General features: G+C 47.6%; 1 protein-coding gene across 2 annotated transcripts in view; it reads left to right on the forward strand.

Annotated features, from left to right (window-relative positions):
• The first annotated feature begins 4604 nt into the window (after positions 1–4604).
• The window catches only part of LOC129380658 (uncharacterized), a 36177-nt gene continuing 25442 nt past the window's right edge, over positions 4605–15339 (forward strand). Inside the window, exons 1-2 of one of the 2 annotated variants that reach the window (XR_011890318.1) lie at positions 4605–5011; positions 11438–11582. Coding sequence is in view for 1 of the 2 variants with exons in the window: in XM_072284625.1 (XP_072140726.1) it covers positions 4902–5011 (110 nt within the window). In the remaining variant the exon portion in view is untranslated. Of the gene's footprint in view, positions 5012–11437; positions 11583–15339 lie in introns of those variants that run through there. The other variant, XM_072284625.1, reaches the window with a different exon arrangement.

Consider the following 15339-nt stretch of genomic DNA (forward strand, 5'->3'; position numbering starts at 1 on the left):
TGGTTATGGTAAATTAAGTAGAACATTTTTAGTGTTTCCTGGTGTCGTCTTACCTGTAGGGTCTCTAAATTGGCTGTTTGCAAAAGGGCTGATGGAGATTTTTTCCAACTATAACAATTATATATGAACCTGACGCATTTGCGGTGGACATTTTCAAGTTTGGTAATATTGCACTTTGTGTGTGGATCCCAAACAATTGCTGCATATTCCAGAATTGATCTAATGAAAGTTTTGTACGCGAGCAGTCTAATTTCTGTGGAGGATTTACTAAGGGTTCTTCTTAAATATCCAAGTTGTTTCATTGCCTTATTTACGGTGTACGTTATGTGGTCATTCCATTTCAAATCTGATGTAATTATGACTCCTAAGTATTTGTATTTTGTAACCTGAGACAAGGCGTTGTTATCGATGGTGTAGCGGAACTTCAAAGGATTAACTTTAGGTGTCACAGTCATAGCTACTGTTTTTTTATAATTAATGCACATTTGCCAAGTTGAGCACCAGGCTTGAATTTTACGCAGAGACATATTTAATAATTCCTGATCGTCGTTGCACAAAATCTCATGGTAAAGTATACAATCATCGGTAAACAGACGTATTTTAACTGATATATACTGTATGTTTTGTTGGATAAGCGAGCCCTCAGCCGCGCTGGCACTGATTACCATCGAAGTAAGCGTTGTAAATGCATTCTCGATCATGCTTGTGTAGAACCCAACCAATACAGCGCTCACTACTTTAAAGAGTAACCCCGGCAATTTTTTTTACCATGTCAAGGTGATGGCATTTTTAGGTTCCCGAGACCCCATAATAGAATTTTTCGGCAAATTCGCAAATAGCCCTAAATAAAGAAAATGGCCGACGATTACGCTTCGTGGTAATGCGATTTTTGAGTGCAGCTGCTGCCTTATTTCAACAACAGGCAACCTCATACAGAACACGCAGTGCCGAACAGAGGCTGTTCTGCGCTTCGGATTGGGCCGCACACACCGCAATCCGCCGCTCCCGCGACGCGCCATATTATAGCGGGCCACCGCCGCGTAGAGGGTGGGGGATTAACAATTATTATTTAATGTTTCTTCTGAGGTGGGATGAGTAAACGGGTGAAGAACAGGGGTATTGAGTAGAAGTCACACACTCATTCACTCACGGACAGGCCTCAATGTGGCCGCCCAATGTTGGGGTGGAAAGTAGAAGTAAGGGGACGAAAGGCTATAACTGTATTTCGAGTCACTGCCACGGCACTACGCCAGGTAAGGGGAGGCATAGGACAAGAGTGGAGGCGGGAGAAGGACAGCCAGGCGCAAGCACTGCCAAAGGCGACAAATGCCACTGAGGAACGTGCCCCGCAAATGGGGAAGCGAGAGACACGGCTCTGAGAGCTGTACAGCCACGCGACGCGGAGACGGAGGAGCGCCCGAAGCCGGCACCGCGACAGCGGGAGAAGGGACGGCGAGGGCGGAGTGGATGGTAGCGGCGAGAGTCACTGCTATGGCGTTGCGCGGAGGAACGGAGGAAGGGGGCGAGAGGATAGATGAGAGCATGTGATCCGGCTTTGGAGGAGGAGCGAAGAGAGCAAGGCTCGCGCCATGCGCGAGAGATTGCGACAGGAGAGCAGCGCGCTGGCTCTGGCTACGGAGCTGGTTACGGCGAAGCACGACGGCGAGGCCGACGCGAAACGTGGGAACGGGCATCAAAAAGCCGCGCTCTAAAAAAAGAGACCACTCTTTCACTACTGTTAAAAGCGGTGCAAGCGCGGAGCTCGGGATGCGCGGCTCTTCGTTGTAACGCTTGGGCTTCGCGCTCCCTCACGATGAGGTCGGTACGTTGACGACGATCCCTTCATTCGAGCGAGTTCCCGGCAGCGTTCACGAAACGCCGCCTGTTCTTCGGCCGAACGCATTACGCGTGGCCCGCTCCCGCTGCCGTTCCTTCAACGCAGCCTGCTATGCGGCAGAACGAACCAAGCGCGGCCTCCCCGTCTGGCTGCCGGGCCTGAAATGGCGGGAGCGAGGCAAGCGACAAGCAATCACGCCCTTTCCCTTCTCCAGAGGGAGGGGATGCCTGTGCTTGGCTCGCGCCTTGCACTGTGTCTACTTCTGCATATAAAGCCCGCTTTAAAGGGCTCATATGATGAATCGGTTAGCGTGGTGGTCTCGCAACCCGGAGATCGGTGGTTCGAATCCACAGCCCGACAAGCAATTTTTGTTTTTGCGCGGCTTGAGTTTTTTCGTACAGCAACACCACCGCCGACACGAGTGAGGCAATAAAGCTTCGCTTGAAAAGCGCAAGAAAGAAACCGAAGCCTGACCGAGGAGCTGAGCGATCTTCGTGTGACGTCACGAGCGGTCCACCAGCGTGGAAAGCGCGAAAGGCACGCCGGTCCGCGTATTTCCAACTGCTTGTAGGTACAGCGGGGCGAGGCACTTGCGGAGACGACGGACGTTTGTGCGCATGCGCGAGTAAGAGCGGGTGCGAGAGAGGAAATGTGGGGAGTTTTGCTCCTTGAAAGTACGACTCTGCCTAGGTACTATGGAGGAGTTTCTTGGCGCGCGTTGTATGCGCTTGTCCCTAGGCCTGCCGGCAGAAGTCGCGGGGCACGGTAGTGCTGAACTCACCATCGCAAGTTGGCGGCTCGACGCAATTATATTTATTAGGTGATGTTTTTACTAATGAAAACAATGTGTCATTATTTCGCATTATTGGTGGCGCCTCCAGCACACCAAAGCGGCAACGGGGACATCAAAGCTAGAAGCCGAACTGGTCCGTGGGTTGGGCCTCTGCGAGCCCCAACCCACGGACCAGTCCGGCTTCTAGCTTTGATCCCCCCGCTACAGCTTGGGTGCCCCGGATATCCTGCGCCGCCTGCTTTAATATAACCTCAGGTGCTCTCCTGAGGCCTCCGTTTGCCGTTTACATGTGCCCTCCTGGAGCAGTGCTTGTAAAAAATCCGATCTATCGTCGCGAAGAAAAAAGCGACCCGCGGCTTATACAACATCAGTCAGAACATTGTCCCTTCAGACACAGCGATCACCAAGCTGCGTCCGCGCCCACTGCCTCACCGCGCGGGCAGCCAGCGGCGGGGTGTATAAACCAACTCGACCGCACTCCGCAATGCCGACATGTCTAGGGGACAAACGAATACAACGCGCTCTAAGAAACCTCCTCCGTAGTGCCTAGGCTGAGTCATATATTAAAGGAGCAAAAGCCCCTAGATTTTCTCTCTCGTGCCCGCTCTTCCTCGCGCCTGCGCAGAAACGTCGAGCTCCGTCAAAAGTGCCACGCCCCGCTGTACCTACTCGCAATTCTAAAAACGCCGCCGGTCCCGCCAGTACGGAGAACGCTGGGCGCTTCCGAAAGCGCCCAGCATTGGTGTGGTATGGTATAGTATTCCTTATGCGATGACGTACACCATCCCTCGCACTCTTCGTCGTTTTCGGCAGTGGCAGGACAGTGGGGCTAGTTTCGGTATTGGCAATAAAGCATCGCCATTATACACTCTTAAAACGGTTGCACCCTTTGGGGTGTATATTTGTCCCACAACGATAATCGTCATCTGCCTTGCTTGCGTTTCCTTTCTTGAAACTCGGCGCTCGCTACTTTCCTGTCGAGAATGCTGCATCACACTGATAACGCGCATGCCGTTCGTGACTGGGAAGTACCGGGCTCGCAGCGTTAAAGAACGGAAACGCGGGCAAGACAGATGACGATTATCGTTGTGGGACAAGATACGCCCCAAAGGGTGTAAATTTTTCTAAGAGTACACTCTTAAAAAAGTTTACACCCTTTGGGGCGTATCTTGTCCCACAACCATAATCGTCATCCGTGTTGCCCGCGTTTCCTTTATTTAACGCTGCGAGTCCGGCACTTTCCAGTCACGAACGGCATGCGCGTTATCAGTGTGACGCAGCATTCTCGACAGGAAAGTAGCGAGCGCTGAGTTTTCAGGAAAGAAAACACAAGCAAGGCAGATGACGATTATTGTTGTGGGACAAATATACACCCCAAATGGTGCAGCCGTTTTAACACTCTTAGAAAAATTTACACCCTTTGGGGCGTATCTTGTCCCACAACAATAATCGTCATCTGTCTTGCCCGCGTTTCCTTTCTTTAACGCTGCGAGCCCGGTACTTCCCAGTCACGAACGGCATGCGCGTTATCAGTGTGACGCAGCATTCTCGACAGGAAAGTAGCGAGCGCCGAGTTTCAAGAAAGGAAACGCAAGCAAGGCAGATGACGATTATTGTTGTGGGACAAATATACACCCCAAAGGGTGCAACCGTTTTAAGAGTGAAGAGTGTATACTGGCAGCCAAAGGAAAATTCAGTAACTTACACTCTTAGAAATATTTACACCCTTTGGGGCTTATCTTGTCCCACAACAATAATCGTCATCTGTCTTGCCCGAGTATCTTTTCTTGAAAGCTCGGCGCTCGCTACTTTCCTTTCGAGAAGCTGCGTCACACTGATAACGCGCATGCCGTTCGTGACTGGGAAGTTCCGGGCTCGCAGCGTTAAAGAAAGGAAACGCGGGCAAGACAGATGACGATTATTGTTGTGGGACAAGATACGCCCCAAAGGGTGTAAATATTTCTAAGAGTGTATACATATGTGGCTTTATCTTTTCGACCTACATAATAAAAAAGTGACGCTGTTATGTGTAGAAATAAAATGTGTTCTCGGCTATATTATTTTTATTTTTTTTGCCGTCGTATATCTTGATTTAGACGCTTCAATTGTTGCAGCACAGGGTGGCGCTTTCGGTCTTATCGCATTTCTCTATGCTTATCGCTTCGGTTGCCGTTTTGTTCGTCTGCTCCTGCCGCTTTCTATGCACGTGTACGCTTTTTCGTATGCTCTGCAGTTAAACATTTCGCTTCTGTGCCCGCGAACGTTCCGGCAATGTTGGAAAAACTGAGAAAAGGACACAAGGCGTGCTGCGCGGCTGTGCGGTGTGGCAGCTCGGGGGGCAACGCAAGGACGCAATTTTTCCGTTTCCCCGTGGACGAGAGGTAAGCGCACTTTTTCTGCAGTCGTTAAGAAGAAACAAGCGCTATCCTTATCGAAACAGCTTCCGGACGAAACGAAAGTTCTTCCACGGTTGATCTTTAGCGAACATCTTTTTGGTGTGGCGCGCGGCGCGTCTTTCTGCGGTGTTGCTAGAAGCTAAACCTACTTGTTAACAGTTGCTCATGAGTCGATTGACGCTAGCTGATGCGCAGACAGAAATTTTGCTTCGGCTTATGTTAGCGGTTGCTCTTCATTTTTTTCGGCGAGTAGAAAACATGCAATTTATATATTCCGAAGGTATTTGAACGGTTGCTGCACAAACTCGTTACTCTGGAGAGCATTGCGGCCTCTGCTCGGACCACTTCACAAAGAAGGACTATGCATGGACCCTGCCAAAACAAGACTTGTAGTCTGTTATGTCGACAGTTGGAGCGGCAGAGCAGTCCCTGACCGATGAAGGTAAAGAAAAGCTGTTAGTGCTTGCAAATATATGTGCTCCTGTAGTTCATTATTTTCGTACAGAAACCAAGTGCCAAGGCACGGCGCAAGTGCCGTGAGCACGGACAGCTCCGTCTTTTCCGCTTCGTCTGATACGGCGCCGGATGTCATGTTACGTTACGCAGCGAAATTTGTTCCGCGTGCGCCTAGAAACCGCGTTCTTGTCCGTTTCTCTTTATCTCTTGCTCATCTGCGGTGCGCGATGTTCCAGATTATAGGCTATACTAAAAATCCCAACAGTTTTCCCTGACAATGAGCGAATTTCCGTTCGTAAAAAGTCGCGCCGCGCTTAGCGCTACAGCATAGGATAAGGCGAAGCCAGTTGAAGCGGGCTGCCTGCAACAGAAATTTGCAGCTTCACGCGAAAGGCGAAGCATCGATTGCGATAGCAAATTAGTGGACAGCTATAAGAAGTAAGGATTGTAGTTTTATCGGTCGTATAACCTTGTAAACGTAGGTACACTAACTAAATGAACAAGCATGGTGTCACACGCGCGCAAGCAAACGTGAACACATCTGACTCGAAGACCGCGGTAACTCGCTGTTAAACTTTTTCTACAGCGCAAAGGACAAGGACGAGACTAGTGCACGTACACAGCGCTGTGTATGTGCACGCGTCTCGTCCTTGTCCTTTGCGCTTGGCGCTACAGCATAGGATAAGGCGAAGCCAGTTGAAGCGGGCTGCCTGCAACAGAAAGTTGCAGTTTCACGCGAAAGGCGAAGCATCGATTGCGATAGCAAATTAGTGGACAGCTATAAGAAGTAAGGATTGTAGTTTTATCGGTGCAGCCAGAGCAAACTGCAGCCTCGGTCACGTGCTACCCAAACGGTCCACTGATTTTGACTTTGGCCATGGGCAGACACAAGCTGTGTTCTTCTACAACCTGTTTGATCGATGCTACTTCTCCAGTGAAGTCATCTACCGTCACGTAAGACGAATGGACAATGTCCATAGTGGCGGCACTATCTCGCAGCACCCTGCATGGTTTGCCATTAACTTGCAGGTCATGAATATATGGGCTTAAAGGTTCCATATTCTCGTCTTTTTCATCCACGCAGGAGAAAACTACGCTAGGCTTCCCGCAGTTTACAGCGATATGTTCTAGTTTGTGGCATTTATAGCAGCGGATTGGTCTAAAAGATTCGAACTTTCTTTTCTGCTTTCTTTTTGTCCGGTTTCCCCCGTTTGCTTTCTCCTCTCTCTTTTCTGAGGGCTTTTCCTCCACGTCTACAGGCTCCGGTCGTCTAATCTGCGAACCCTTTTCGAACGGAAATGGTTTCCGCGGTCCATTTCGACGATCCCTATTTCCGTCCTCGGCGTTCAGCTTTCTACGCGTTTCGTACTCTTCGGCTAATTCAGCCGCCCTTTCCACAGTGTTTACTTTTCCTCTGCCTTGCACCCACAGCTTCACAGCTTAGGGGATGGTTTTGTAAAACTGCTCTAGACACATGCATTCAATGATCCTACGCTTCCGCGCTTTTCAGCCGCTCGATTAGGTTGGCCTTTGAGCCGTATGCAAACTCCAAATACCCCTCGCTATCCTTCTTGCCTGTGCTTCTAAACCTTTGCCGAAAAGCTTCGGCTGAAAGGTGGTATTGCTTCAGAAGACTAGCCTTAACTTTCGCATAATCATATGCATCCTGCGCACTGATTCTGCGATTACTTCCGCAGCCTCACACGGCAACATAGACAGCAACCGCTTTGACCATGTACTCTGACCGAAGCTCATCTTCTCGCAAATCCTTTCAAAATTTGCGAGGAACAAGCCTATGTCGTTTGCGAGCTCAAATGGCGTTAACAGCCTGTCCATGCGGTATGATTCTGCCTCACTTGATCGTCCCAGAGCCTCTTCACTTCCTTGAGACAACTCCAAACGTTTGCTTTCAAGTTCAAGTTGCATTTTAACGCGACAGCGTTAAGGAGCTGGTGTCGCAGAAAAGCCGGTGTCGTCGGCGGCGTTGGCCGCGAGCGAAAAATTCCGGAAGGCAATTCATAAATAAAAACAACTTGCAAGATGTGCTGGGTGGGAATCGAACCAGGGTCTCCGGAGTGTGAGACGGAGCCGCTGCCACTCAGCCTTGAGTTCGATGGTTCAAAGCGTGACAAAAGCGCCTCTAGTGAATGCGGTGTTGCCTTAGAAACGTGCCGTAGAATGTTATACTGCGGTGTATATCGGTAATTAGAGCATGTAAATTACAGAAGTCGCAGTTAAACGAGTAGCGAAGTACGTTTTCGCTACATTTCTTCTGCGCTTGGCGCACACGCAGAGCCATCTTGCGGCAAACACAGAAGACCCCCTCATCGCAATGTACTGCGCAGGCCCGACAGGTGGCGCGCCACTCGCCCGCTTCTCCCCTTCGACTCGTTTGAGCGCATTGGGGCCGTGCGGGGACCGGTGCGAGGATGCCCCAAAGTTGTGCTGTGGACTTGGAAGTGTTGTATATGAAAACTGTCTTTGTGTGACTCAAGAGCATGCCGAGCGAAGGAGTGGCCGGTGCGAACGGGGTGCGATAACTCTGTCGCGTTCCTCTCTTGAAGGCGAAGCTTAAGCGTCCTCCAATTTTTCTTCCCCTTTTTGTTTGACTTGCAACTGTCGCAATGGTTTACCCCTGTAATGTACAATCCGGTTCTTACACACTGCGGCGCGCATTCCCGTGTTATCCCGCCACAACTGCCGCCCCGTTGTATTGAGGGCGGACGACAGCAGACGCAGCCGGCAGCAACAGCGGCAGCTGCCGGTGCAATGCCCCACTGCGCAGAAGAGGTGCGCGGTGGAATCACGTGTCCTCTCTTTCTTCTGCGCCGTACTATCGTTCATTATTTTTTTGTTCACGTTACGGACGTTAACCAGCCCCTTATACCCCCTCCCCCCTACGAGACACGCATACGGTTCATTCATACAGGTGTCGTCAGGTAAACAGCTTAACAGATGACGTAACCGTAAACACAGATGACGTAAACAGTAAACTCGACAGATGACGTTGCTTCGAACAGCTGAATGTCTTTGCAAAATCGCTTCAAATTAACCCGATAAGGATATGTGAAGTGCAGCGGGTGAAAGCAAAACGTAGTTTTAAATTAGGAAATGTTTATTCATTGAGATATATGCGGTGGCATGTATGCGGCGTGCCCGCTACACGCGTTCACTGTGATAAAATGGTGTGCGCTTGTTGCCGACGTAATCTAGCACTTATTTCTCTTACTGATTATCTCAAAAAAGCGATTGATGAAAGTAAATTTGCAGCCTCGATATTCGTTGATCTATCGAAGGCCTTCGACACAATTAATCACACATTTCTTTATGCTAAACTTGAAGCCATCGGAATAACTGGTCCGCCTCTACTTCCAATCCGCAGTTACTTACAAGATAGAAAAGAAGTCGTTAACATTTCTGGGTACTACTCTAAAGAAGCTACTACTAACATTGGTGTACCACAGGGGTCCATATTAGGCCCTCTACTTTTCCCTAAATTATATTAATGATCTGCCTAGTTGCCTCTCCACATCGAAGTGTATTCGGCACCGTGATGATACTACTATATTTAGTTCTAACAATTGTCTATCAACGCTAACATGTAAGCTAAACGAAGATCTCGTGAAAATTTCCCCATGGTGTCAACTTAACAAGCCGCAGATTAACCTTAGTAAGACCAATTTTGTCTTCTTTGCCTCACATCAGCGATCGCCTGAGCTCCTTCAATCTATTTCCATCAACAATCACCTAATCACTGCACTTGATCATTACACCTATTTAGGTGTGGAATTTGATCGTGATCTTAAATTTCACCTTCTCATACCTAATGTGAAAAAGAAAATGGCATACGGAATACGCGTTTTAATCAAACCACGTCCATATTTCTCATTTTCAACTCTCACGTTGCTTTATTATGCTTCTGTTCATTCTCATATTAACTATAACATTGAATCATAGGGAAACACTTATGACAGTCACCTAACTTTGTTGCAAGTCATTCATAATTGAGCTATTCGACTAATAACATTTTCACCTCGTAGCATTAGCGCAAATCAGCTGTTACATGCACATAATATTTTGAATGTGACTGACCTTGTTAAATATAACCTGGCCATATTTATTTTTGGGGCATCAAACAATGATACTCCAGTAACCATCATACCAAAGACATCCCTTACTAATGTAAATAATACTAGATTTGGAGGAAATATGGACTTCATTTTACCCTTCGTTCGCACCAACTATAGTACGCAGTCATTACACTTTTCAGCGTTATCTCTGTGGAGCACATTACCATTCCCTTTAAAATTGTTCAAAGCTCACAGATTTCGTACAGAACTTTAGTATTTTCTTTTAGCTTCCTCCGACTTTCCCATTTGAGTGTACTATGTGTTGTATTTTTAACTTTCACTTTGTTTCTCTATAGGTCTCTCGCATTTTTTTTACTTTTTTTTTCTTAAGCTCTTCTTGTAGTTTCACCTTTTTTTGACTAATCCAAATCCTTGTTATTGCGTAATACATTCATCTGCTGATTTTCTGTTCATTTATGCCTTGTCTCCTAAAACCTTTATTATCGTAAATTTAACATGTTGCCATTGTTGTATTAATTCTAGTCATCATGTACAGGCGGTCCCATTTCAGTTTCTAACTATGGGACCTCCTTCTGTATATGCTATCATGTAATTATACCCATTTTTTGTCTTGAATAAAACTGATTCTGATTCTGACGTTGTCCTTTAAAGCTTGCGCACATTCAGCGATTTCATCGGCATCAGCTCGTATTACGTTACCCGCCGTGGTTGCTCAGTGGCTATGGTGTTGGGCTGCTGAGCACGAGGTCGCGGGATCGAATCCCGGCCACGGCGGCCGCATTTCGATGGGGGCGAAATGCGAAAAGACCCGTTTACTTAGATTTAGGTGCCTGTTAAATAACCCCAGGTGGTCCCAATTTCCGGAGTACCCCACTACGGCGTGCCTCATAATACGAAAGTGGTTTTGGCACGTAAAACCCCATAATTTTTTTTCGTATTTCGTTGTTTGTCGCATCCCTCTGCGCTGACTGATGCAACGCCAGCCAAAGATGTTAGAAACGCCGAATGTGTGAAGGAATTCCACAACTTGACGCCGAAGCTATTCACGTTCATATGCGCCGACCTCTAATTGCGTGTGCGCTACGCCCTTCTAACCACTTCCATACAGGAGCCATGTTGCTGGCATTTAAAAGCAACGCTTACTGCGTGTTCAGTATTACACCTCATTGTGTTTGCTCTCGCACGCTCTCTGTAACCCCAAGAAATCGCAGGTGACGTCATCGATGAAATCCAGCTGTGGTTGTGTTCTTTACCCAGTCGACGTGAGCCATATTGGCGTTTTGAGCCAACCAGAGGGGCTGTGGGAAACCTGTAAGCCAACTATATCTGTCATAATGGCGCATAAGAAAATGTGGCGGAATTTGACAGTACCCAGGATGACACCCCCATCACTTCACGTGCGCTAACCCACGCCCGCTGCCTACTCGTGCCTGATAATCAGCAACGTCATGATTCACGCTACGCCATTCTATCAACGGCGGGGAGATAGGCGCCCCTCTTCCTCATTGCGTGCACTCTTCCTTTCACGCCCACGCTCTAACCTATCCGGACGCTGCTTTGCTCATTACTGTCCCCACTAGTTCCGTCAGCTAGGCTTCCTTCCTCATTTGGGCACGGCCACTCGTGGGAGGAATCGTATTAAAATACACGTATCGCTGAATCCCGATAACTTCCTGTGCAATGCTGCCACATCTAAGTAACCAAAAGCTTCCGGGTTAATGTTACCACGTGCTAATTCACGTTGGTTACTTTTACACATTTAAATGTGCGATTTCGACTAAATTACCTTCTACAGATTGAACTACATTTGCTAAACGTGTTTTTATTCTCCGGCTCTCCGCTGCCGCCTTACTTTCCGTCGTAGGGAATGTGTGGAGCTGTCGGAGAGTCCGTCCACGTACGACAGCAAGGACGACCTGTTTACGCTGACCAAGGGCCTGCGGATAGCTTCGAGTGTCGCAGCCGCGAGCTGTGCCGGCGGGGACCTCGCAAGGACCGAGTGGTTTCGCACCGCATGTCCGCACCGCTTGTCCGCACCGCTTGTCCGCACCGCTTGTCCGCACCGCTTGTCCGCACCGCTTGTCCGCACCGCTTGTCCGCACCGCTTGTCCGCACCGCTTGTCCGCACCGCATGTCCGCACCGCATGTCCGCACCGCATGTCCGAGGCGCAGTTCTTCTACGCCCATTACGCCTACTTTCGATCCAGTGGAGACGACAGCCGTGGTTCGGTGAACGGGGCTACCAGGCACAGCGTAGACTTCTCCGTCGTGTTCAAATGCCAGCCGTTGAGCAACGTCGGGAATGGGAGCGGCTGCTCCGACTTTGCCATGACGCGCGGCACTTTCTGACATCCAAGTGCCGCTGGTATCTTTTTTTTTTTTGTCAGCATCGTTGTCAAGAATGGCACGAGCCGCTTCTTCTAGCTGCCACCGTGTAACATTACAAACTTGATCATATATATTGAGCCACTGAAACTTTAGAACATGTTTTACTTTTATGCGGTTGCGCTCAAGTCAGGGAATGCATTTCGTGAGGACTTGAACTTCTACAATCATTCGAAGATTATTCGACTTCAACTCGTTCAGCCGCTCAGCCAAGTGATCTAACTTCTTTCAGCACTCATTAATTTTGGGTGCTACGGGCTCCAATAATCTTTTGTCTTGCCGTGGTTGTTTTGCAATAGGACATTTTGCGACGTTTAGGCTGCTAGTGCCACGTTTGTGTGCTGTTTGCTTTAATGTTTCTGCAAACATCCGAGAAAGCTTCAAGTATCTCCGATTTACACTCATTTCTGGTATTCACCGTTTTTTGTGTTTGTTTCTTGTCCTCTGTGTTCGACTCTAAGCATAATTGTGCTCTTAGGTAGTTACTATCCATGGGAATTCCAACAGCAAAAAAATATAGTATTTAAGGTCACAAACCAACGACATGGCAACCGCCTGCAAAAGAACAAGAATGACGACAACGTCATGCGGCAATGACGACGACACGGCTACAATGATGACAACACAGCGATATTCACAGTGTACGTTGACGCGAGGTTGTCGCGCCTTTAAACTGTCTGAGCTTCACGTTTAGTCTAATTACAACTTGACACCGAATCGTGCACTTGATATCAACAATGCACTGAGGCAGGGTGCCCTTTGTCCCCACTGCTGTTTATGATGTACATGGTGAGGATGGACAGGTCGCTAGAAGTAAGTATTGACGGGTTTAATCTCTCATACAAACAGGCGGGTACAGTAGTAGAGCAGCAGCTTCCCGATTTATTTTATGCTGACGACATTCTCTTGCTAGCTAACAAGCAAAGTGATTTGCAACGTCTGGGTAATATCTGTGGACCGGAAGGCGAGAATCCAGGTTTGAAATTCCGTGTTAGAAAATCAGGTGTTATGGTATTCAATGAAAACAGTGAACAGACAGTGGCAATACAGGGCCAGTAAATGCTTCAGGTAAAAGAAGATAGATACCTTGGTATATGGATAAAAGAAGACAATAGGTATGTGGAAACACATAAAACTACAATAAAAAGGGAATAGAAATACAGCGATAATAAAGCACGGAGTGCTATGGGGGTACTATAGGTACGAGGTGCTCCGGGATATGTAGAAACGTGTAATGGTTACAGGACATACTTTTCGAAATGCGGTTGTTTGCTTGAAATCGGGGATAGAATCAGGACTCGATGGAAACCAAAGATCAGTAAAACACCTCGCATTGGGCGCTCATGGGAAGAATACAAATGAAGCTGTGCATGGTGACATGGGCTGCACAAATTTTGAAGTGACGGAAGCTCACAGTAAAAGTGATTATGAAGAACGACTGAGGAATATAGAAGAAAGTAAATGAGCTTGAAGAGTGTTGAGGTATTTGTACTGGAAAGAACATTGATTCACAGCGGAGGAAAAGAACTAGGAAGCTTACCAACAAATATGCGGCCTGTGGGGTGAGCAAAATAGCAACAAAGAAAGTCAAGCGAAAGTCAGAGACGCTGAAGTAATCACATGGGTGGCGTCAACGGAAAAGAAACCTGCCATGAGTAAATAGCCAAGAGAAAGAAAACGAAACCAAGAAAGAAACAATTTGTGATGACTCAAAGGGAAGCTCATTACTTTGCGAAGCGAGATCAGGATGCCTTAGGACATGCGCCTATAAAGGGAGATATAATAAGGAAGAAGAAGCATGTGCTTGCTGTGGTAAAGCTAGGGAAACTATGGAGCATGTTGTATTAGAAGGTGAAGGTATCTGCCCAGAGGTCGATTTAGGCACCATTGGCCCCCTTGAAGCCCTTGGGTTCAGCGAGAGCAGGGGAAAAGTAAACATGTCCGCAACAGAGATTAGTAAGAGGCGATTGGAAGATTGGTACAAGAAAAGTAGGGAAACGACAAAAGACGGAGACGTACAAAAAGAAAGTTCAGAATAGGGGGTCAAAAATTTGTTTATGGAAATTGATCGTGTTTTCTTCTCTTTTTTTTCTTTTTTAACCTAGGTAGGACATTACGCAGTATAACAGCAAGAGCTTGGTGGCGCAACCCACCGCCCCGTTCCAAAGGGGACGCTCATAACAATCATCCATCCAGTAGTGGCGCGGCTAGCACTCCCGCTACGAGGCTATCAAAAATCTGGTCTGTATTCAGAGAAAAATCCAGGGCACAGGTTAGGTTCCCCATGGCAGCAGAAGTGGTTTTAGGAATCTTCTTTTCTCCTGTTTTTCATTGGAGATCGGGGAAGAGTGGCACGTGACCCATAACAGAAGTTGGTGTGAAAGAAATTCATTGAAGATTGGCACATACCAAGCTCCACCCATTAAACAGTGAACTACACTGTGACCGCAGTTGGCGTGAAAGATGTTAGCGCAGCGCAAATATGCAGACAGAGAGACAGCCCGCAAACTGATGAAGTTGCGCAAAGAATGCTAATCACATTAAAGTCAAAGGCACAAGTATTGGAAATTGTCAATCTCGACTAATAAATATTCTCATAAGTTCTCTAAAATATTTCGACATTCAAGGCCCTTTGTTCGGCGTCAGCCATTGGAAACTTAAACGGGCATTTATGAATACCGCTGCGACACAAGAATTACATGCTTCTTTTCTGAAATAAGATTTGCGTCGTAATTATTGCAATTATTTTATACTCCCAATTTACAGTCTGTTTGGAAATATAGTCAATTTTTATGGGGATAGGAGACATATCGACACTCCTGGTTCATTTCTGTCATCAGCGCCGCCGACTCCGAGGTGTCCACAATGAAATACAAGAACGATAACATCGTCCCCGACGATCGCGTCTCAACCTCGCGCACGCAAGGGAGGAGGAAAGCGAGGAGGAAAATTGCTGTCTTATATCTCTTCGCTGCTGCTTGCGCACTTCCTCACTTCAGCGCTCTGACAGCGAGTTTCCGCCGTGATCGAGTGAGATGTGTTCATGTCTATCTGTGCGCGTTTGACACCTTGCTTTTTATTTTAGTTAGGTAAGCGAATGTTTACAAGTCAATACAGCCAATAAAACTACTATCCTTACTTAGTTTAGCTGCCTGTTAATTTACTATCGCACTTGATGCTTCTCCTTTCCGGCGAAACTCCAAAATTCTTGTTTGTTTGTTTGTACAAGGATACTCAGGTTCTAGTACGATTCCTTCCATAGCATGTCTTACCTTCTTTAAGTTTACCTCCCTCCTCCTTTTAACCGCCGGCTTCTTGGTTAGTACCCCATATCTGGTTTCAGGAACAAGAGAGGAGACTAGCAAAAAGAAACACGCAGCT

Source organism: Dermacentor andersoni, chromosome 10, assembly GCF_023375885.2.
Source record: "Dermacentor andersoni chromosome 10, qqDerAnde1_hic_scaffold, whole genome shotgun sequence".
In the NCBI taxonomy this organism is placed as follows: Eukaryota; Metazoa; Arthropoda; class Arachnida; order Ixodida; family Ixodidae; genus Dermacentor; species Dermacentor andersoni.